General features: G+C 38.8%; 1 protein-coding gene across 1 annotated transcript in view; it reads left to right on the forward strand.

Moving 5' to 3' along the window:
- Nucleotides 1–4,783: 4,783 nt before the first annotated feature.
- The window catches only part of LOC120242800 (ubiquinol-cytochrome-c reductase complex assembly factor 1), a 101,535-nt gene continuing 81,718 nt past the window's right edge, over nucleotides 4,784–24,600 (forward strand). The window contains exons 1-2 of the mRNA XM_039248742.1: nucleotides 4,784–4,841; nucleotides 18,422–18,520. Of these exons, the coding sequence (XP_039104673.1) occupies nucleotides 4,818–4,841; nucleotides 18,422–18,520 (123 nt within the window). The 5' untranslated portion in view covers nucleotides 4,784–4,817. The remainder of the gene's footprint in view (nucleotides 4,842–18,421; nucleotides 18,521–24,600) is intronic.

Consider the following 24,600-nt stretch of genomic DNA (forward strand, 5'->3'; position numbering starts at 1 on the left):
ATTCCATGACCTGGAAAAAAACTTAATCATTTATTGAATCCAACTATCACCTCTCTCTTCTGCTAATTCCAGGCTGGCAGATGATTTTGAAGAAAAGTCATAAAGAGGTAGATTGGTGCTATTAATTTTTTTGCTCTTAAATGTACAAGAATACTCACAAAAACACTGGTCATAAGAACAACAACATAAAGGAAACAAATATCTGTCAACTGTATCATATGATAGAACAGCTAATAAAAGAAAATGACCTAGATCTATATAGAGCAACATATGTAGAATAAAAAAACAACTGTTGAGTGAAAAAAAGGAAACAGCAAAATAAAACATAAGAATGCTGTCAATTAAGTTTTAAAAAAAAGGGAAGAAATAAAATCCACACCAATCAGAATGATGTATTTTCTAAGCAAATACATTTGAAAGCATTAAAAAATATCTGGAAGGTGAGGTGCCTGGATAGCTCAGTTGGTTGAGCATCTGGCTGTTGACTTGGGCTCAGATCATGGTTTGTGATTCAGAGCCCTGCATCAGGCTCTGCTCTGGCAGCACAGAACCTGCGTAGGATTCGGTCTCCCTTTCTCTCTGCCCCTCCCCTGCTTGCTCAGAATAAATAAAAATAAACTAACAAAAATATCCGGAAGGAAATTAAATTTTAGAGAGGGTGGAAAGGATTGGGATGCAAGGTGGTCATGTAAGGAACTTTAGCTTTATCTGTAACATGCTAATTTTTAGAAAAAAGAATGTAATTATATATATCCTTTTCATTTAAAATTAACAAAATTTAAAAAATGAAGAGTTACCAACTTCGACTAGACCCTCCATGTTTCACTGGTCCCTTTTTCTTTTGTTCTTCTTCTTTTTTAATGTTTTCTTATTTGAGAGGGAGAGAGAGAGTGGGAATTCAGGGGAGAGGCAGAGAGAGAGAGGAGAGAGAATTCAAAGCAGGCTCCACACTGTCAGCTCAGAGCCCTATGCGGGGCTTGATCCCACAAATGCTGAGATCATGACCTGAGCCCAAATCAAGAGTTGGACACTCAACCCACTGAGCCACCCTGGCTCCCCTCTTTTGTTCTTTATTAAGCTTTAAACTTTCTCCACTCATCTATAGTGTCATACCATCTATATTCCCCTGAGTAGAAAATCTCTGCCCCCTAGTTTGCAGAGAAAATAGAAAGCATCAGAAAGGAAATTAAATATCAATCTTTCCAATTTTTTCTCTTGTGCCCAACATCTCAGCCCATCATCTCTTGTGTGAATTGTTTACTTGGCTTATCTGCACAATTTTTGTATCACATTTGCTCTTGAATCTGATTAACAAGGATGTTTCTCTTATCTCCTCTTAAAGTTTTTTATGTTTATTTATTTATTTTGAGAGAGACAGAGAGTGCCAGCAGGAGAAGGGCAGAGATGGGGGAAAATCTCAAGCAGGCTCCCTGCTATGAGTACAGAGCCTGAAACAGGGCTTGAGCTCCTGATACCATGAGATCATGACTTAAATGAAACCCAAGAGTCAGATGCTCAACTGAGCCATCCATGTGCCCCTCTCTTCTCTCTTTTTAATATGTGATGCCACTTGTCCTAATGTCCTAATGCAGGAGCATTACACCATTGTAATGCTACACATATGTTACCGATTTGAATGCAGGAAGCATCTTTATTTTGGCTTATAATAGCCTTCATGTGAAAGATTGATGAGGGAAATCTTCATATTCTATATAAAAACAAAACTAAATTTATATATAACAATTATTGGTATTTGGAGACTATTAGTCTACTAATAGATCTTGTATTTTCACATTTGCCCCTCTCTAATCCTATCTTAATTATCTCTTTAAATTAATTCAGATTAATTTTAATGCCACACTAGTTTTCTTTGGATTCTTTTTTTAATGTTTATTTATTTATTTTGAGAGAGAGAAAGAGAGAGAGAGAGAGAGAGAGAGAGAGAATCTTAAGCAGGTTCCACACCCAGTTTGGAGCCCAACATGGGGATCAATCCCACATCCCTGGGATCATGACCTGAGCTTAAACCAAGAGTGGAACGCTCGGGGCGCCTGGGTGGCTTAGTCGGTTAAGCGTCCGACTTTCGCTTAGGTCATGATCTCACAGTTCATGAGTTCGAGCCCCGCGTCAGGCTCTGTGCTGACTGCCAGCTCAGAGCCTGGAGCCTGTTTCGGAGTCTGTGACTCCTTCTCTCTCTGACCCTCTCCTGCTCACACTGTCTCTGTCTCTCTCTCCTAGAAATAAATAAAACATAAAAAAAAAAAAAAAGAATGGAACGCTCAACTGACTGAGCCACACAGGAGCTCCTTCTTTGGATTCTTTTTAAAAACATTTACATTTTTTTTATTTGAGAAGGAGCAAGAGAGCGAGCGAGCATGCCTGAGCAGCAGAGAGGGGCAGAGGGAGAAAGAGAGAGAGGGAGAGAGGGAGAGGGAGAGAGAATCACAAGCAGGATCTTGCTGTTGGTGCAGAGCCTGATGTGGGGCTCAAACTCACTAACTGTGAGATCATGACTTGAGCCAAAATCAGGAGTCAGACGCTCAACTGACTGAGCCACCAAGACAACCCCCCCTTTAAAAAATTTAAGTATAGTTGACATATGCTGTTATATTAGTTTCCAGTGTACAACATAGTGATATGACAACTTTACATATTACTCAATGCTTACAATGATAAGTGTAGTCACCATTTGTCATCATACAAAGTTATTACAATATTTTTTTTTCAAGTTTATTTACCTATTTGGAGAGAGAGAGAGAGAGAGAGAGGCAGAGAGAGACTCCTAAGCAGGCTCTGTGCTGTCAGTGCAGAGTCTGATGTGGGGCTTGAACTCACTAACCATGAGATTATGAACTGAGCCAGAATCAAAAGTTGGATGCTTAACTGACTGAGTCACCCAGGCGCCCCACAATGTTATTGATTAATATGCTGCACTTTTCATTTCTGTAACTTATTTCATACCTGGGATTTTTAAAAAATGTTTATTTTTGAGAGAGAGAGAGAGAGAGAGAGAGAGAGACAGGGAGAGAGAGGAGGAGGGGGGAGGGGCAGAGAAAAAGGGGGAACAGAGGATCTGAAGCAGGCTCTGTGCTGACAGCTGCAAGCCTGACAGCTGTGAGCCCAATACTGGGCTTGTACATGACCTCAGCTGAAGTCAGACACTCAGCTGAGCCATCTAGGTGCCCCATAACTGGGATTTTTTTTTTTTTTTTACCTCTTAATTCCCTTCATCTATTTTACCCATCCCCCAACTCCTTGCCCCCCACAGCTACCAGTTTTCTGTATTTGTGAGTCTGTTTCTGCTTTCTTATTTGTTTTGTTTTTAGATTCCACATATAAGTGAAATCATATGGTATTTGTTTTCCTCTGTCATACTATTTCACTTAACGTAATACCCCCTAGCTTTGTTCATGTTGTCGAAAATGGCAAGATCTCAGTCTTTTTCATGGCTGAGTAACATTTCATTGTATATACCCTACATCTTCTCTATTAATCTGTGGATAGACACTTAGGTTGCTTTCATATCTTGACTATTGTAAATAATATTGCAATAAACATAGGGGTGCATATATCCTTTTGAGGTAAATACCCAATTCTTTGGCTTCTTGAAATAAACCCTTGTTCTTTCTTATTTCAGGACTCTTGCCCTGGAATCTTCCATCCCTCTCTCATCCTCCAATATTTGCTGTGATAAAATAGCATATTCAAAGTCACTTCCCATGGCTAGCTCTTTCTCATCCTTTGGGTCTCAACTTACATGTCACCTCCTCAGAGAGGCCTTACCTGGCCATACTATCTAAAGTGTAGTTTCCCATGTTATTCTCAAGTTTAGCTCTTTGTTGCCTTCAAAGCACTTCCCACACTTTTTAATTATTTATTTTTTCATTGGTTTACTATATTTTTGTATGCTTCCTCCACCAGTCTAGAGCTCCATCAAGCCATTATCCACACCTGTCTTGTGACCAGCACAAGGTGAACATTCACTGGATCTTTATTGACTGAATGAAAAGGAAGTCTTTTAGCATTCTGCCCCTCTGCTCCCAGTCAACCCCAGGAGCACCTACCTACAGCTCCCCTCCTCTACTGCTCTTGGGATACAGTGGATGAGGTCCACCAGCCAAGGCCACTCTCTCCCACCTCCTCAAGAAACTCTTTGTACCCTTGATTCTTCTGTCTTCATCTTCACAATCATTTCCTATCAATACTCAAAGATGTTCACATTAAACAACCAACCAGTCAGAAACCCCAGAAGTTCCCTTCTCTTCAGGCCTCGGTTCAGCAGGTGACTGCCCTCTTGACTTTCAGGACTCAGCTGAACACTCTCCCGTGTTCCTCTTACAACTTCTCAAGCTTTTTGGGGGGGAGCTCTTCAATGCTGGGATCCCTCAAAGTCCTGTTTTTTTCCCCAATCCCACCACCCCCGGGAAAAGGGGAGGGATTCCCGTGGGGGAAGTCTAGGAAGGAAGAATTCTGACAGCGCGAAGGAAGAATTCTGACAGCGGGGCGCTGAGGAGTGAGGCTGGGTGAGGGGGACGGAGGTGGCTAAGGAGAGAGTTACGAAAAGCCCAAGGCTATTCCTCAAGGAGGACAGGTGCAGCGGAGAAGACTCGAGTCTCTGTGACGTGTCGTAGGGGGAAGACTGGGGAGAACCTGACGCTCCCGCCACGGTGGGGAAAGCGCGCGCTCTTGAGCGCAGGCGCAGGCGCCTGCGCTGCCGTTGCCGGGCACCCGCCCGCGAAAGGACAACTTAGACAAGGGGTGGGGGCAGCGGGGACTCCGGAAGGCCACTCTTTACCCGGAAGTGGTTGCAGAGGAACATGGCGTTGCTGGTGCGAGTCCTTGTGAGTGAAGGAGTAATTTTCTGCGGTCGCCCCCAGGGTTGCAGTCGGAGGAGGCAGGGCGGGACAAACCGGAGGAGAGTGCAGGAGGGGAGCCTGTGTGGCAGCGGGACTGCGCGGTCGCCTCTCTGCGGGGAAATTGAGGCAGCTTCCCACTTTCCCCCACCCTCGGTTTGGTGGTGGCATCCCTGTCTTTAGAGGAGGGAGAGAGTGACATCGGACCTCAATTCGGCGAAGTTTGCTTTTCCGCAGCTACCTCTTGGGACCGCTTTCCCTCAGGGAGAGGCAGCACGTGGGTGGGGGCACTGATTGGAGTTTTCGAGAGGCCTGGGTTCCTGTTTCTGTCTGTCACTGATATCCAATGTGACCTTGGACAAGTCACTTTCGGGCCCCAGTGTCCCGATGGGAAAAATGAGGACGTTAATCTGCAGTTCCTTCGGTTTCCGAGATTCTCTGGGTTTGTTTCCGACATCAGGAAGACGATTCTTAACTGTACAGTTAAGCGGAATACTGTTACAGGTTATGGGATTGAAAGCTGGCTGAAAAACGGGCTCATGCTCTGTCGAGCACAGTGTATGGCACACCAAAGGTGTTCAATAAATGTGTAAGGAATTAATGAAGTGAGGAAGGAATTACTAGACTTCTTAGCACCCTTGTGGGAAACTACTGCCCTTGTGATTCATCCCTATCCTTCTAGCATACTCTGACATTTGGAATTCAAGGAGAAGGAAAGTGGCAGCAGAAGAATTTTGGATAATATAGAGCCTGGTTACTAATCATTGAGGGATGGGAGGGTTTATCATTTTAGCCAGACTTTCAAAAATTGGGTCAAGGACATTGTTTTTCATAGCAGACACTGCCCTTTCCTGCCCCTGGCTTTCTTGTGAGTTAATTTACGCTTATGTTTCTAATCTTTTTATATATGGTTTATAAGAACTGCAATTTAACTTCTTGTATGTCTTGTCAGCCTAGCAAAGTGCAGTACTGTCCATTCCTCCTCAATAATTGTTTGAAGAATAGCTCATATAACCTACAGAAAGATTCACTTGGTGAAGTAATTGTTGATGCCAGGGCAGAACTTGATTCAGATCTGAGAACTGCTGGAGAAATGGCAACTAGGATGTCGTAAATTATTACATTTTAAAGGTGGATATATCAGGAAAAAGATGAAAAGTTTATTGCGCTGTATACCTTAATGAACACCTTGATTTATCTTGGAATTTAGGGCCTGCTCGATATATTAAATATTCTTGCCCCTGAGTGTGTGGACCATTGCAGGGTTATTTATTCTTAGGTGGTAGAATCCATATAAACTACCTAACTGCCCTCTATTAGTCAGATTTTTTTATATTTATTCCTTTCTGCTCATCTTTTTAGATAAAAAGCAAGTTTAGGTAAGGAAAGTCACTTTTACTTTATACTATGATTCTTTAAAGGTTTCTAATTATATGATATAATGTGCTGTGTGACAAAGCAATGGAATCTCCCCTAATTCTAGATGAAAGTGACAGTAAACATGAAAGCAGCAGGTATTTATTGATTACCTATTCTGAAGAGGCCTTTGGGTTGGGTGATGAGGAATTCACAAATACAGGAAATCTACCCGTCTAAGAGTCTGAAGAGCTTTGGTTGAAAGCGTAGCTCTATTACTTACCTTGAGCAAGTCCCCTAACTTCTCTGAACCTCAGATTTTCTTAATAATAAGTTTGATAGGCTTGATCAGAAAATCGGGTGATACAGATAACATTTAAATGTTTTATTCTCTTCCTTTTAGTTCAGCACCTGTTTTGAGAGTTACTACATTCTAGGAACTATCCAAGGGACTGAGGATGAAAAGCATAGACCTTTCTCTGAAGTTTATAGTCTAATAGAGACAGAAAAGAGAACTACTAATACAACACTTGAAATGCTGTAATAGACGTTTGTACCATGTGCTATAGGAGCAGGGTAGAGACATACCTAAACCAGCTTGAGGATAAGCATCCATCAGGGAGTGATGCCTGAACTAAATGAGAGCATTAGAGAAGGAGAGAGAGGGCATAGAAGAGAAGTGTTAGCTTGTGGTACTAATGCCAGACAACCAAGAACTGTATATGAATCTTTGGCTTGATGTGGGCACTTACGGGGAAATGGCAGGAGTCAGGGCCATGTGTCTTATGGTTAGGATTAGAGGTTTCTCCTGAGGCAGAGGGGAACCTTTGAAATGTTTTAAGCAAGGAAAAATTTCTTTTTAAAAGTTTTTTTTTTCCAAATAATAATAATAATAATTTTTTAATGTTTTTATTTATTTCTGAGAGAGAGAGACAGAGCGAACAGGGGAGGGTCAGAGACGGAGACACAGAATCTGAAACAGGCTCCAGGCTCTGAGCTAGCTGTCAGCACAGAGCCTGACAGGGGGCTCCAACCCACGAACCACAAGATCATGACCTGAGCTGAAGTCGGACGCTTAACTGACTGAGCCACCCAGTCACCCCTCAAATAATTTTTATTTTTGAATTTTATTCTACAAATAATTTTCAAGTTGAAAACAACCCAATCTTCATATTATTTATTTATTTTTAAAAATTATTATTATTTTAAAAAATATTTTATTTATTTCTGAGAGAGAGAGAGACAGCGTGAGTAGGGGAGGGTCAGAGAGAGAGGGAAACACAGAATCTGAAACTGTGTTTCAGCACAGTTTCTAGCTGTCAGCACAGAGCCCGATGCGGGACTTGAACCCATGAACCGTGAGATCATGACCTGAGCCGAAGTCGAACGCCCACTGAGCCACCCAGGAGCCCCAACCCAATCTTCATTTTAAAGTTGCTCTCCTGCCTATAGTATAACCACTGAGGTACTTCTATTGGCTGAGACCCTGAGTCCTTCAAATGGGTTGAGGAGATGCATCATGGGTAAGCTGCAAAGGCACATTGAGGAGCTTTGAATGGTGTGCAAACTAACATGAACTGATAGCAGCTCAGTGTCTAGGCTGGTTTCCTGTGCTCCCCAGTTTGTCCCTAGTCCTGGAGACTGGGTTTTAGGCCAAGGTTATGCACTCCCTGACCTTTTGGTACTTGTGTTGGAGATAGGCAGGTAGTCCATGAAGGTGATGTATACATATTGCTTGGAGTCATCTATCATGCTGTAGATAGCATCTCTGTTAAAGCTTCTGTTTTTAGGGCAAAGGAGTTAGTTTTCTAAGATTTTTTGATATTCTTTTATCATTAAAATTTTTATTTATTTTTTTTTAAATGTTTTTTATTTATTTCTAGGAGAGAGAGAGACAGCGTGAGCAGGGGAGGGTCAGAGAGAGAGGGAGACACAGAGTCCGAAACAGGCTCCAGGCTCTGAGCTGGCAGTCAGCACAGAGCCCGACGTGGGGCTCGAACCCACGAACCGCGAGATCATGACCTAAGCGAAAGTCGGACGCTTAACCGACTAAGCCACCCAGGTGCCCCTTTCATTAAAATTTTTAAAGTTAAAGAATAATCGACATGCAGTAACTTGCACTTACTTAATTATATAATTTGATAACTGTTAGCATAGGTATACACTTGAAAAGCTATCACCACAATAAAAATAATGGACATATCTGTCACTCTCCAAAATTTCTTTGTACTCTTTTGCAGTCCTTTTCTCCTATTCTTCTTCCCTCCTGCAACCACCACTGATGAGGGGAACACTTTAGTTTCTTCCTTTTTCTTAAATTAAAAACCTTTTTAAAAGATTTATTTATTTTCGAGAGAGAGGCAGAGTGTGAGAGGGGGAGGTGCAGAGAGAGAGGGGACACAGAATCTGAAACAGGCTTCAGGATCTGAGCTGTCAGCGCAGAGCCTGACTTGGGGCTTGAACTCACAAACTGTGAGATTATGACCTGAGCCGAAGTTGGACGCTTAACCAACTGAGCCATCCAGGTGCCCCTAGTTTCTGTTATCATTTTTAAATTGAAATTTATAAATTTCATTTTGAAAGTATAAAAAAAGTTAAAAAAAAAAAAACTCACAGTAAACATGTATACCCACTATGAGATTTTTGCTTTAATATATCCCTGTAGCAATTGTGGATGGATCAGTCAGAGTGGGCTGAAGTTCGGGTCCCAAAGTCCAGTCAGAACTACTCAAGTAATCCTGGAAGACGTAGGAAGGCCTGTTTAAGAGGGGGTGGGGAAGTGTGGCTAGAGAGAAGGGGATGATTTCAACAAGCATTGAGGAAACAGAGTCTGCAGGGCTTGGTGGAAGGTTAGATATTGAGGGGGAGAGGGAGGGATATCTAACAGTGAGTCTTAGGTCTGCCTCGGATGACTGAGTTAATGTAGCAGTGATCTTCATTGAGAATGTCCAGTTGGAGATGGTGGTGTTTTGTTGTTTTTGTTTGTTTGTTTGTTTGTTTTTAAGTAGGCTTCACATCCAGCATGGAGCTTGAAGTCACTACCCTGAGATCAAGACCTGAGCTCAGATCAAGAGTCCAAGGCTTAACCCACTGAGCCATCCAGGCACCGCCAGTTTTTTGTTTTGTTTTGTTTTTAAGCAGCTGGAGAGTTGGTGTTCAGGAGAGACTAAGCAAGCTGAGATATAGGTTGTAGTTGAAATAAGATGTTGAGATTTCCTGGGCAGTAATATGGATACCGAATATTTACAGGGCACTTACCATGTGGTAAGCACTCTTAAATACTTTATATACGTGAATTTACTTAATCCTTACAATACCCCTTTGAAAAGGTAGGCACTATTATTTTCCCCATTTTAAAATAAGAAATTTGAACCACAGAGAAGGGATATTCCTGAAACATTCTCATTAGTTTCCCCTTATTTTTTCCCTTCTCCAATAATGGGTTTAGGAAGGAAGAGGAAGCTAAAGCACTGCTATTGCTGAGGAGCTCCAGCAGCGGAACTGGATATTTAAGTGCAGTGGGACTTGTTTATGGTTTATGAGCTGTCCTGGGCATTGGTGGTCGTTTTTGCTTTACTTTGACATTAGTAGAAATTGCAGAAAGCCACTCTTGTAGTAAAAAGTGTAGTAAAATATATACAAGATAACATGCGCCATTTTAATAGTTTTTAACTATATAGTTCAGAGTGGCATTAAATACATCACAATGTTGTGCTGCCATCACACCTTCATTCACGGAACTCTTTTTGTCTTGCAAAACTGAAATTCTACCTATCAAAATCACCATGCCCCCCTCTACAGGCAGCCATCATTCTTTCTGTCCTTATGATTTTGACTACTGTAGTTAACCTTGCATAAGTGGAATCATACGGTATTTGTCATTTTGTGACTGGTTTATTTCACTCAGCCTAATGGCTTCAGGGTTCTTCCATGTTGTAGTATGTGTCAGAATTTCCTTCCTTTTTAAGACTGAATAATATTCCATTGTATGTATAAACCACATTTTGTTTACCCATTCATTTGAGGACAGACACTTGGGTTGCTTCCATCTTTTGGCTATTATGAAATAGTGCTGCCACTATTTATATCGTTTCAAGTCCCTGTTTTTACTTCACTTGGGTATATATTCAGAAGTAGAATTATTGGATCATATGGTAATTCTATGTTTAATTTTTTGAGCAGTTGCCATTTTATTTTCCACAGTTGTTGTACCAGTTTACATACCCACCAGGAAAGCATAAGGGCTTCAGTTTTTCCACATCTTTGCTAATGCTTCTTTTCTTTCTTTTTTTTCCTTCATAGTGGCCATCTTAATGGTGTGAGGTGATATCTCATTGTAGTTTTGATTTGTATTTCTCTAATGATTAATGATGTTGAACATATTTTATATCCAAGTTGACCATTTGTATATCTTTGGACAAATACACAGCACAAGGATACTTTTTGTTTTTAATTATTTTGTTTCTATTTTTATTTTTAATTTAAAAGGCAACTGCATAAAGCAATAATTGCAAATCTATGCTGATGAGCACACAATGTTTAAATATAAAATTTGAATGACATTAATGGCACAAGGGAGTCAGGAAGGAATGGAGCTGAATGGAATCAAGTTTTTTTTTCTTAAATGTTTATTTATTTATTTTTGAGAGAGTATGTATTTATCTAAGTAGTTGCCTTTATCAGTGCACTTTATTTCTTCATGTGGATTTGAGTTACTGTAGTGTCAGGGGTCTCATTTCAGCCTGAAGTTTTCCTTCCAGTGTTTGCTGTAGAGCATGTCTGCTATTGATTTTCTCAGTTTTTGTTTATCTAGAAAGTCTTAATTTTTCATCCCATTGCCTTGGTTTCTGAAGAGAAATCACCTATTAATGTTATCAAGGATCCCTTGTACATGTTGAATAGCTTCTCTTGCTGCTTTCAAGATTCTGTCTTTGTTTTTCAACAGCTTGATTATGATATCTATTTTTTAATGCTTTATTTATCATTATATATTAGTAAAAATTTTTTTAATGTTTTATTTATTTCTGAGAGAGAGAGACAGCGTGAGCAGGGGAGGGTCAGAGAGAGAGGGAGACACAGAATGTGAAACAGGCTCCAGGCTCTGAGCTAGCTGTCAGCACAGAGCCCAATGTGGGGCTCCAACCCATGAACCATGAGCTCATGAACTGTGCCGAAGTCGGAGGCTTAACCGACTGAGCCACCCAGGTGCTCCAGTAAAAATTTTTTTTAAAGTTTTTAAATTTTAAAAGTGAGAGAGAGAGGCAGGGAGGTGCAGAGAGAGGGGGGAGAGAGAATCTCAAGCAGGCTCTGCACTGACAGCAGATAAAGAGCTTGAATTCATGAACTGAGATCATGACCTGAGCTGAAACCAAGAGTTGGATGCTTGACCAACTGAGCCACCAAGGTGCCCATGATATGTCTATTGATAGATCTCTCTGATTTATGCTATTGGAGTTAGTTGAGCTTCTTGGATTTATAGATTGATGTTTTTCATCAAATTTGAGATATTTTCTTCCAGTATTTCTTCAAATATTTTTTCTTTCTCTTTATTTCCTCTTGTCCTTCTGAGACTCCCGTTGTAATATGTCGGTACAATTGATGGTATCCTGTAGGTCTCTGGGACTCTGTTAAAATTTTTTCATTCTTTTTTCTTTCTGTTCCTTAGTTTGGATAATCTTGGTTGACCTATTTTCAAGGTCATTGATTTTCTCTTCTGCTCAAATCTGCTGTTTAACCCTTTTAGTGAAATGTTCATTTTACTTATTTTAAAACATAATTTGTTTTTTAAAAAATAATTTCTCTATTGATATTCTCTATTTTGTGAGATAGCATTCTTATACTTTGCTATATTCAGAATAGTTTCCTTTATTTTATTTTTTTAATTAAAACATCTTTATTTATATTTGAGAGAGAGAGAGAACCAGAGCATGAGCAAAGAAGTGGCAGAGAGAGAGGGAGACACAGAATCTGAAGCAGGCTTCAGGCTCTGAGCTGTCAACACAGAGCCCCACGTGGGGCTCGAACTCATAAACCGTGAGATCATGACCTGAGCCAAAGTTGGAAGCTTAACTGTCTGAGCCACCCAGGTGCCCCTCCTTTAGATTTTAAACATTTAAAATAGCAGGTTTAGGGTTGCTTGGGTGGCTCAGTAGGTTAAGTGTCCGACTCCTGATTTTGGCTCAGGTCATGATCTTGTGGTTCATGGTGTCCAGCTCTGGGCTGGCTCTGCACTGACAGCATGGAACTTGCTTGGGATTCTGTCTCTCCCTCTCCTGCTCATGCTCTCTCACTCAGAATAAATAAACTTTAAGGAAAATAGGTTCACAATCTTTGTCTAGTTTGTGTAACATCTGAGCTTCCTCAGGGACAGTTTCTGTGGTCCCCCCCCCCCGCCCCTTGTAGGGACCATGCTTTTTTGTTTCTTTACAGGTTTCTTTCTTTTTTTCGGTTGAAAACTGGACATTTTAAATAATATAATATCACAGTTCTGGAGATCAGGTCTGTCCTTTCCCATAGTTTGTTATTGTTTTTCTGTTTAGTGACTTTTCTGAATTAATTCTGTAAAGGTTGTATTCTTTGCTGTGTGGTCTCAGCTCAGTTAGCTTTGTGGTCAGGTAATGAGTAAGTCTTCTGGTTTTTGCTGAGGGGCGCTGTGTGCATGCTGGGGTACACCATCAACATTCTGCCAATCATTTAGCATCCCTGGCTTAAATTTCACTTCCTCCTTGTGTAGAGCCTCAAGGTAAACCAGAGGTCTCAGGTTTTTCCTGTTCTTGAGCACAGCCCTGTGCATATGAGTGGCCTTCTGATTCCCAGGATTATGTCAAACCTTTTCAAAGCTCATTCCCTTGCTTTTCCTTTTAAGCTTCTTTTGTTAGCCTCTTGGTTTCCCCAAGTATTATCCATTGCCTTAGGCAGCCATGGAGTTAAACAGTTGTTTTCAACTAGTGCTCCTGGGGAAACGGCTTTAAGGAGCATCAGCCCCATTCCTAAGTCAACTTTTTTCCAGAGAGGACTAGTTCTTTTTAGTGACTAGTGCTATTTGGAAACCAAGTCTGGATGCTGGATATGGTCATTGCTTCCAGGACCTGTCAGGACAGGAATAGGAAATGCATGTATGTATATATTTACATATGCACACATCTATTTCTGTATTTGTCTATATATATTAAAAACCCGTACCAATTACTTTAAATTCATCCTAGTACCACAGGGTTTATTGTACCCTTCAGCCTTTTCATATTTAACTCCTTTCTCCACTAGAGACTTTAATGTGTATAATAATTAATACATATATTTACTGATATGCTCAATCTTAATATATTTATAGATATGCTCAAATCTTTCCCACATGTGATCAATCTTTTAAAGCTCAGATTGGACACCCCCAACAAAGTGGGAGGAGGCAGAGTATTCAGTAATGATGGAAGGAATGGTTGAACATTCTCTGCTTCCTCTGTCTGTGTAAATATCCTTTTGTAGCATGCCACTTTGTAACTTGCAGGACAGTTTGCTACAGTAGTGTTTATCCTCTGGATTGTGGAAGTGAATTAGTATACATGGCATTCAGAGTACAGGGACCAGTTGACATTTACAGAGTAGATGTATGGTTGATCTTCATCATTCACAGATTCTGTATTTTTGAATTCAGTATACTTGCTAAGACTTATTTATAATTCCGAAATCAATATTAATGGTACTTTTACCATCATTTACAGATATGTAAATGCAGAGGAGTGGAAAATTTGAGCTTCAACATGCAAGTCCTAGCTGAGATCAATATGCTGACCTCTTATTTTAGCTCTTGTACTGTAAATAAGTATCATTTTCATAGTCTTTTTAATGCTACGGTTTTTGCATTTTTGTACCTTGTTGGTGATTTCCCTGTTAAATATGGCCCCTAAATGTAGTATCTAGTGTTACTAAGTGCAAGAAGGCTGTGATGTTCTTTACAGAGAAAATTTATGTGTTAGAAAAGTTTCTGTTTTTAAAAAAAATTTTTAAATGTTTTATTTTTATTTTTGAGAGAGAGAGAGAGAGAGACAGTGTGAACAGGGGAGGGTCAGAGAGAGAGGGAGACAGCACAGAGCCCAATGCAAGGCTCGAACCCACGAACTGTGAGATCATGACCTGTGCCGAAGTTGGATGATTAACTGACTGAGCCACCCAGGCGCCCCTGGGTTTCATTCGGGAGTGAGTTATAGTGCTGTTGGTCATGAGTTCAATGTTAATGAGTTAACAGTATATTTATAAATAATTTATAAATAATAAGATGTTTTTAAAGAGAAACATACAAGGTTATATATTGATTGGTTGATGAAAATGTTGTGACCCAGAGGCTTGTAGGAACCTAACCCTATATTTCCTTTTGGAGCAGTGGTTCAGTTTTGCTAACTCAGTGTTTGTGGTCACTTTATAAAACAAAACTATGGAGAATAGGAGAATGGACTGCCTGTAAAGCCTTCTCCAATTCATTAGTAAGCCAAGGAAAATACTGTGTACAGTATCTTAAAAAGCATATGCAGCAACAGACTGGTCTGGACTGATTAAAGCTGTAGTTGAAAAACTGGTCCATCAGAATAATTTGAAATACAAATGTAAAGTCACCTGCATTTAACAGTATGCCAAGGAAATAAAAACATGAAACCCATCTTTAAGATTTTGGTTTTGAAGTGTTGGTGAGGCAAAAAGACAGTAAAACAACTTCCTGCTTACTAATAGTGTATATATTATCCCAAGTTAAGGCAGTAATTCTAATTGTAAGAAATGGCTATAAATGTTTTCCTGAACTTGGAAGTTGAGGTTTGTTAATTGTTATAGGCCTAATATGTTAGTACCTATAAGAGGGAGGTAAGTCCTTCCACAGATTTTTATTTGTTTATTATAATTTAAAAAAAATTATTTAATTTTGAGAGAGAATGAGCGAGCAGGGGAGGGGCAAAGAGAGAGGAAGAATCTGAAGCAGGCTCCAGGCTTTAAGCTGTCAGCACAGAGCCCTACATGGGGCCTGAACCCATGAACCGTGAGATCATGACCTGAGCCTAAGTCGGATGCTTAACCGACTGAGCCACCCAGGCACTTGCATAAACTTATATTTATAAATGAAGTACTGGGAGAAGTGGAAGGAAAATGGACCAAATAGAGTCAGGAGAACCAGTACCTAGAGTCTGGAGAGACTTTTTTAAAAAAGATTATTTATTTATTTTGAAAGAGAGAGAGAGAGAGAGAGAGAGAGAGAGAGAGAGAGAGAGAGAAAATCCCAAGTGGACTTTGCACTGTCAGAGCAGAGCATGGTGTGGGGCTTGAACTCACAAACCTTGAGATCATGACCTGAGCTGAAACTGTGAGTCAATTGTTTAATGGTCTGAGCCACCCAGGTGCCCCTGGGGAGACTTTTTGAAGCTAATGAACTCATGGGTTGGGTAGGAGGGAAGAAGAGAGTCCCAGAGGAACTAACTAGAAGGGAATTAGCTTGTGTGGAGAGGAGTCGTAATTCCCAAACCAGAGAATCTGAGTCAGGTTTTGGAACTGCTGAATGGAGAACACAAGACAGTATGTAAATATAAAAATGAGTTCTAGAGGGGTCTAGTTGGTAAAGATCAGATGTTGAAGTTTGATTAAAGGGGCACTTGGAGGCACTGTGAGCTTTTGAGAAAAGGAATTCCCAGGTTCAAGACAATATTTTAAGAAAATACTTCTTGCTTCTGTGGTAGTTTGCTGGTGGAAGAGAAGCTTACTTACATAATTCAGTAACAATTGTTAATAACAATAATGATGCTTTTGTGTGTGTGTTAGTGTTCTGGAGGTGCTTTTACATAGGATCCTTGGAACACTCCTGTGAGGTAGCTTTTATTATTCCCACTTTACATAAGGGAAAATGGAGGTCCAGAATGTTGTAGCTAGTTCAGGGTCATACAGCTATTTAATATCAGTCTTGGGATTCAAATACCCTTTCTGCTACACCTCAGTTTCAGTTAAGGCTTTGGACAAGAATTGTTGTTGTAGGATTGGAGAAGGAAAGAACAGAGCTGATTCCTTCTTTCTTCTAATAAGAACTGATTTAAAGTATTGGCATAAAACCAAGTAGAACCAAAATTACAGAGAAGAATTTTGTTGACGTGGGGAAAAATATGATGAAATTCTTCAGAAGATCTTCCAAAAGTTTGCATTGTTCCTACTTGTAATTTCCTCTTACTTCCCCCGCCCCGCCTCCCTTGGGCTTGAATCTGCAGAAGTTGAATCCCGTATTTACATTTTTAGGAAAGGAACATCTAACATTGAGTGATTCTGGTAAATGATTCTACATTAGTAAACAAAAAGCCAATAACTTTCTCTCTTATTTGAACATTATCCCAACGGATCAAACTTCAGCTGAAATAAAATATTTTGAAGCTTTACTTTTCATTTGAAACATAAGATGTTGTGAGTAGCTTATTAAAAAGTTACACGATTTTAAAACTGCGAGACACTTTGGAAAGCCTCTCTGAGTTTAAAATTCCTGCATCTTTCTCCATGTATATCACTCCTATCCCTTCTTGCCTACTCATGAGGAAATGGAGATTCAGATTCAACTTAATATTTATTGAGTTGGACATGTTTTTCTTAAATCCTGAGAAGTAGGGATTTTTTTCTTTATTTTATAGAAGAGGCAACAGAGGCTTGTAGCTTTCAGTGGAGCCAAGAGTCAGATCAGTGCTTTTTGATTCCAAATACATGGCTCTTGCCCCTATACTATACTGTGTTTTAAGACTAGTTCAGAGTGTTAGAAGATACTTTGTTGATATTCCTTTTAGCCTTTCATCCCATAAATGAGCATGGATCCAGGAGTTGGGCTGTCTGGGTTCAAATCTTAACCCTGCCATTATATTAACTATGTGACCTTGGGAAATTACTTATTCTCTGTATACCTCAGTTTCTTTATCCATTTAAGTGGAATAGTAGCAATATTCCTAGGTCATTGAGTGGTGATTGTGAGTTTTAAATGAGTTTATATATGTAAAGTACCTAGGAAAGTGCCCGTCACAGACCAAATGCTCGTAAGCATTACTAATAATTGCTGTAAGGAACCTGTGCATTGTAGAGAATAAGTTACTTGTAAAGATCATATTAGAATAGCTGAATTAAAACTAGAATCCAGATCTTTGACTCCTAGAATTGTAGTTTATGTTTGGCAAAGCGTTTTTTTTTTAAATTTTTAACGTTTATTTTTGAGAGAGAGAGCGAGTGAGCGAGAGCGAGCAGCGGAGAGGGAGGGAGAGAGAGGGAGACACAGAATCCAAAGCAGGCTCCAGGCTCTGAGCTATCAGCACAGAGCCCAACACAGGGCTCGAACTCACAAACCGTGAGATCATGACCTGAGCTGAAGTCTGACGCTTAACCAAGGAGCCACTGGAGCCACCCAGGTGCCCCAAGGCAAAGTGTTTTTAAAACAATTTTATATCCAGCCCTCATTGTGGCCCTATAAGTTATATATAGGCCAAATGAAAGAAACCCTTGGATCCCTCAGACTTGGTTCCTAGAATAGACATCTCCAGTACTGTGTACATGAATGCCATTTATACAGTGGAATGTATTTCAGGTTCATAATATAGAGTAGGCTTCTCATGTAGCAAGATAGAGCTCTTCCTTTCCCCAGCCTAGTCTTTCGCTTTGGCCCCGAGACCTTTCTGAGGTCAGTTAGTGTACCTGAGGGGGAAACTGAACTTCAGTCATTAACTCTTAACAGCCATTTAATCTCTCTCTTTTGTTTTGGAAATCAAATTGACATAGTATATTTTCTTACCCTAAAAATGTCAGCCTTAGTTTCTTCATCCTTTTGGGGATGATAGTAATTCCACATTGCTTACTATAAAGGGATTCTGTGAAGATCAGATAAATCAGTGTTTATGAAAAGGCATTGCAGACTCTCATTTAAATGATAATTTAATTGTAAAATGCCTGAAGTCTGCTTATTTTGTTACTCTCCTGAGAGGGAGCCCATGTCCCCTGCCTGAGTCAGCCTTTACTAGAGTTATTTTAGTCCATGGATTAGAAGTAGGCAGGGGTACTTCTCTAAAGATAAAATACCTTAGAGAGATGAGCATGAGAAAGCTTGTTCCTGGCCCTGTTTTTGAAGTTCTCCTTTCATGTACCCTGATCTGGCAGAATTTCTAAACTTCTACTCTTGGAGTTGGATATAGATTCTTGACAGTCTTTTTTTTTTCTTTCTCTAGAGGAACCGGATTTCCCAGTGGGTTCCAGTATGCAGCCGATTGGTACCTGTGTCTTCTACACAGGCACAGTGGGGCAGGGCTCTGTCTGGTACTTTCCAGGTAAGGTTTGTTGTTCCTTTGCTTGGTATGAAAACCTTAGTGTTTATTTGCAAATGTCATGTATTTATAGATTAGCCAAACAAATTGTGTGATGGAAAAACCTCATGAGACCACTTCTGGGTCTCTGTGGTGCCAGCTCAGGACTGATTCTTACAGTATGGTGTCTAGGGCGTTGCTTCTAAATACCCCAGCAGTGGAACTTAGCCTAGGATACCATGCTACAGTCTGATGATTTTTACTGTTTGGAATGTTTCCAGATATTCATCTCAGAGTTAACTGCAGTTTTCTTTTTGTAGCCACACTGTGCCACTTTTATTTGGGGTAAGAAATGTTTCTTCCTTTCTTTTTTTTTCTTTTTATGAATACAGAATCCAAGGAACAATTATTTGAGGCCTTAGTTTACCATTGACCACATGATTCATTACTTTGGACCCTCCTTGAGAGTATTTTCTCCTGATATTTGTTAATTATACAAATAATTTAGTAATAAAGGAAATAAAAATCACCCATGACCTCAAATGTGAAAACATCTGCTGGTTTTTTCCCAGTCCTTATGTGTGTGTGTGCGCGTGCTAATTTTTTCCATAGATACCTTAACAAATATCCACAGAATTTTATTTTCTGGTGCTTTTTCACTTATTGGAGCAGACATTATTCATGTTAGATAGATTGCATAATTATATTTTTTAATGGCTACGTGTTATTCTATTTACTTAGGCTTTGTTTGATACTGAAATTATTTGCAATTTTTTTTTTTGCCTTTGTAGGCTTTAGTGTAGTTACCATTTCTTGATAGTTTTTAAAATTTTTACTTTATTAAAGATAAATTCCTAGGAGGGTATATACCTTGGGTCAATGAATGTGAGCAGTTTCTCTCTCCAGAAGATTGTTTTAATTTATATTGCCATCAGCAATGTATATAACTAACTTTTCATTAACTTCCTCTAAATTGGGTGTTTAAAAAAATTTAAACTAACTGGGTAGAAAATGTTACCTTGTTTTGCTTTGTATTTCTTTGTTCATCCATCAAGGTTGAATATTTTTCTGTTTATCAGTTGTATTCTAGTTTGTAAAAATCATATGCTTATATCATTTCTCCATTTATCTATGGGAATTCTTATAAATTCTTTTTTAAGAATTTATAAATTTAAATAAATTTAAATTCATATAAATTTATAAATTTTATAAATTTATATGAATTTAAATTCTTAACCAATTTATATGAATTCCTTCTGTAGCCAGTAACTTTTTCATATGTGATGTGATTAAAATTATTTTTGATATATAATCATATATACTTTATTCATATAAATATAATATATTAAAACTATTTAAAATATAGTATAATTCCCTCTAGCTAGTATGTAAGCCTTTCCCTTAATGAGGACATGTATTGTTTGTGCCTATATTTCCTGGGTTTCTCACTAACCCTGGCACAGAGAAGGCACTGAATGTATGTTGAATGAATGAGGAATATGCCTGTACAGAAGAGGCATCTACTTTGTGTAGGCATGCAGCTATTTCTTTTCAGAGTTGGGCAACATTCTGCTACTTTTTGTGCATGGAAAATTTTAGTAGAATTATCATAGAGTTCTAAGTCATTTGTTTTTGTGTGTATATAGGTGGTGGAGGGAGGAACTCATTGTGTGAGTCTCCAACTTGTGCCTCATTCTTTGAATCAGTAAACATTTCTTGACTATCTAATATGTATCAGGTACTGTATTAGATTCTGGGACAGCATTATAGCAAAACATTCATGTAAATAACTTAGAGTGGTTTATCTTGTGCTGACAAGATATAATTTTAGCCAGTGTAAATAAACTAGATATGTGCCTTATTGGCACATCTTCCCACTTAGAGGACCCCTGGTTGGAAAACTGTGGTTTTCCTCAGGTACGTGTCTGACTAGGAGGCATATTTAGCACAGAATGAAGAAGAACTTTGTGTTAATGGTGTCATGGGATGGGTGGGCTGCATTTTGACGTAGTAAATTTCCTGTTACTGGAAATATTCAGGCAATGGTTGGAAGATTGTATACTAAGGGCATGACATAAAAGAAGCCTTCGTTGGTTGAGTGATAGTATCACATGATCTCTAAGGTACTGTCCAATGCTATAATCCTGTTATCATTTTCAAAAAGCTAGGGACATTGTATTCTCATCTCTGTCTTTTTTTTTTTTTTTTAAAGTATTTATTTTGAGAGACAGGGAGGGAGGGCGGGGGAGGGGGCAGAGAATCTTAAGCAGGCTCTTTCCACTGTCAGTGGAAGATCAAAGCCCGAGGCAGGGCTTGATCCCACAAACTGTTGAGATCGTGACCTGAGCCAAAATCAAGAGTCTGACGCTTAACCAGCTGAGCCACCCAGGCACCTCATCATCTCTGTCTTTCCTAGATAAACTTTACAGTTCCGTCATATTTGGGGGCACCTGAGTGGCTCAGTTGGTTAAGCATCTGACTCTGGCTCAGGTCACGATCTTGGAGTTAATAAGTTTGGGTGCTGAATCTGTGCTGTCAGCACAGAGCCCACTTTGGATCCTTTGTCCCCCTCTCTCTCTACTCCTCCATCACTGTTTCTCCCTCCCTCTCTCTCTCAAAATAAATAAATACACACAAAAAAACATTTTAAAGCTCTGTTACAATTTTGATGAGTATACTTAAACATTTTTTATTTTGAAGTAATTTATACTTATAGAAAAATTGTAAACGTAGCAGGGCTCCCATATAGCCTTTGTCTAGCTTTCTCTAATGTTAAGAATCTTATATAACTATAGTGCAGTTACTGAAACCAGGAAATTAACATTGATATAATGCTATTAACTAATCTATGCAACTTAGTCCAATTTTACCAGTCTTTTCTACTAATGTCCTTTTTTTGGTTCTTCAATTTGGATTTCTTATAATTAGGTTATGCATTTTTGGCAAAAGTGATGTTTCCTTCTTAGTGTATAATATCTGGGGATATATGATGCCAATGTGTCTTATTGCTGATGACGTTGACTTTGATCACTTGCTTATTAAATTGGTGTCTGTCAGGTTTCCCTACTATTAAGTTAATGTTTTTCCCTTTTGTAATTAGTAAGTACCATGTGAGCAGATACTTAGAGACTCTTCAGATACCTTGTTTCTCATTATACTTTTGCTCACTATTTTTAACGTTCATCAGTGGTTTTTTTTTTTTTTAGATATATAACATTAATTAATTAATTTGAAAATTGTGGCTTAAAAAACCCCATATAGCTTTAAATTTACTGTATTAACCATTTGAAGTATATGGTTTAGTAGTGTAAAGTATATTCACATTGTCATACAATAGACCTCTTAAACTTTTTCATCTTGCTAAGCTGAAATTCTATACCCATTACACACTAATTCCATACCACCTTACCCTTGGCAACCACATTTCTAGTTTCTGCTTCTATGATTTTGACTATTTTAGATATTACATATGGGTAGAATCATATAGTATCTGTCCTTTTGTGACTTATGTTACTTAGCATAATGTCCTTAAGGTTCATCCATGTTGTAGCATGTGACAGGATTTCCTTCGTTTTTAAGGTTATCTAATATTCCATTATATGTATATACCACATTTGCTTTGTCCATTTGATGGATATTTGGGTTGCTTCCACATCTTGGCTATTGTGCATAATGCTGTATTAATATAGTATGCAAATATCTCTTCAAGATCCTGCTTTGGATTCTTTTGGCTGTATACTCAGAAGTGAGATTGCTGCATCATGTGGTAATTCTATTGATGGTTCTTGACTGCAGTAATCATTACTGTGGTGTTTGTATAAAGATCATTTTCTATTTCCATCATTACTACTATATTTATTGCTTGGAATTATACTGTAAGGAAGAGGTGTCACTTCTCCATTTATTTATTCAATTATTTATATGAGTATGAGCTCATAGATATTTATTTCCTTCTATGAGTTATAACTTATTATGCCTATTATTTATTTTGTTGATCAGATTGTCCCAGGTTTGGCTATTAGGAACTCCTTCAAGTTCCTTTTCTATATACTTTCATCATTTTTAAACATTCTTTATTTTCTAGCACCACAAGATGTTTCAGGTTTATCTTGTATTTTCTTTGCTTTAGCCCTAGGTTCAACAGTTTCTCCTAAGGAGCCTTGGTTCCTTTAATTAGAGAATGGTATTTGGAATGTTTAGAAATCCACATCTTTGTGCTTGGTGTGCATGATCATATGTTATTGACTCCTGCTTAGGTTTTTGAAAGCAGCTTGAAATAGGGGAAAGAAGATAGCTCTGAATGTATGTTTAATCCCTTAATGAACTTTACTTCTCTGGGCTTAAGTATCTTCATCTATAAAATAGAAAAAAAAAATAATACCAACCTTGCAAAGTTGTTGAGATGATGCGAGTAAAACATCAAGCATAAAAGTCCTGGGCATATAGGAGATCTTCAATAAATTGTAACTGCTGTTTTTGTTGCTATTTGTATGTTCATGCTACTTGGGTAAATTTCATCTTTACTGTATATATTGAAACAAAAAAATTAATTTCCTAAAACTACCTTAAACAAGTTGCAAGCTCTCCCTAGTCTTAGTTTCCTCATCTGTGAAATGAAAAGTTTGGACTTAGATCTCAGATTTCTTCCAGCTCAAGTGTTGTTATTCTGAGTTACTCCTTAGTTCTTCAATTGCTTTTTCTCCAAGCTAAACATTTTAGCCTTTCATTTTAATTCCTTTTAACCTTTCACTAGGACCTTTTATTCATCTCTTTGATCATTCCTGTGGTTATTTTCTGGATCTTCTCCAGATTGTCCTTCTATTTAAAAAAATTTTTTTTGAAAAAAGTTCTACCTAAGTTTTATTGAGTGCCGACTCTATGCCCAGAATGATCTTGAGCAATGGGACAGAAAATAAAAGAAGTATATGGTAGACTGTGCCTTGGTAGAGCTTACTAATGGAGCAGATATACACTGACAATTTAGGAATTTCTTGAGTCCTTCCCTCCTTTCTTTCCTTTATTCCCCTTCCCTTCCCCCTTCCCTTCTCCCTTCCCCTTTCTCTTCCCTCTCCCTTCCTTCTCATTTCCCTCCCTTCCCTCTCCCTTCCCTTACTCCTTTTCTTCCCTTCCCTTTCCCCTTCCCTTTCTCCTTCTTCCTTCCCCTCCCTCCCCTTCCCTATCCCTTTCCTTCTTCCCTACTCTTCCTTCTTCCCTTTTCTTCTGCCTTTCCCTTCCCTTCCCTGCTCTCTCCCCTCTACCTCCTCTCCTCTTCCCCTTCCTTTCCTCCCCCTCCTTTTTTTCTTTTTAGATCAGGGAGGTCTTTACTTATAGAACCTTTCTGAAAGCATAAAATAAAAGTGAAATCTTACATTCATTTTAATGAGAGCTGCCTGCAAAAGATTTTATCATTGGAGTTGTCTGGAGCAGGTCTTTGCATTTATGTTACGTATTGCAATTTGCTTATCTTTTTCACCTTGTTTTATTTGGTTCTCAAAACAAATTTATGATAGGCAGAGCTGGGGCTTCTGACTCAATGTTTTCTACTATACTGTGCTTCCTCAACTTTGTCTTCTGACTCACCTTCTCTATTCTGCCCACTTCTTAAGGCTTCTCTGTGAGGTCTTTTTGGGTGACTGTAGGTAATTCTTTTCTCCCTCCAAATTTCTCTTGTTTACCCTATTCATTACATACCTTTAAGCATTTTTGTACATTTTATTGAAGTATAATAAAAATACAGAAAAAGGCATAAATCATAAGTATACACCTTAATTAGTAACTACAAGATTAACTAACCAGCACTCAGATCAAGAAATAGAACCCAAGAACTTCCTTGATTCCCCGTCACCACGCGTAAGCAAGTTTAACCAGTCTTTACTTTGAATATCATAAAATAGTTTTATCTTTTAAAAAAACAATATGTACTCTCTTGTGTTTGTCTGCTTTCATTCAACTTTGTTTTAGAAATTCATCAATATTGTTCTATGTGGTTATAGTTTATTCATTCTCCTTGTTTTTTTTTTTTTTTTGTGAACACATTTCTATTGGGCTATATGCTTAGAAGTTGAATTGCTGTGTCTTACAGAATGCGTATGCATTCAGCTTCT

This window comes from Hyaena hyaena, unplaced genomic scaffold (genome assembly GCF_003009895.1).
Source record: "Hyaena hyaena isolate Hyena2069 unplaced genomic scaffold, ASM300989v1 scaffold_315, whole genome shotgun sequence".
Taxonomy (NCBI): Eukaryota; Metazoa; Chordata; class Mammalia; order Carnivora; family Hyaenidae; genus Hyaena; species Hyaena hyaena.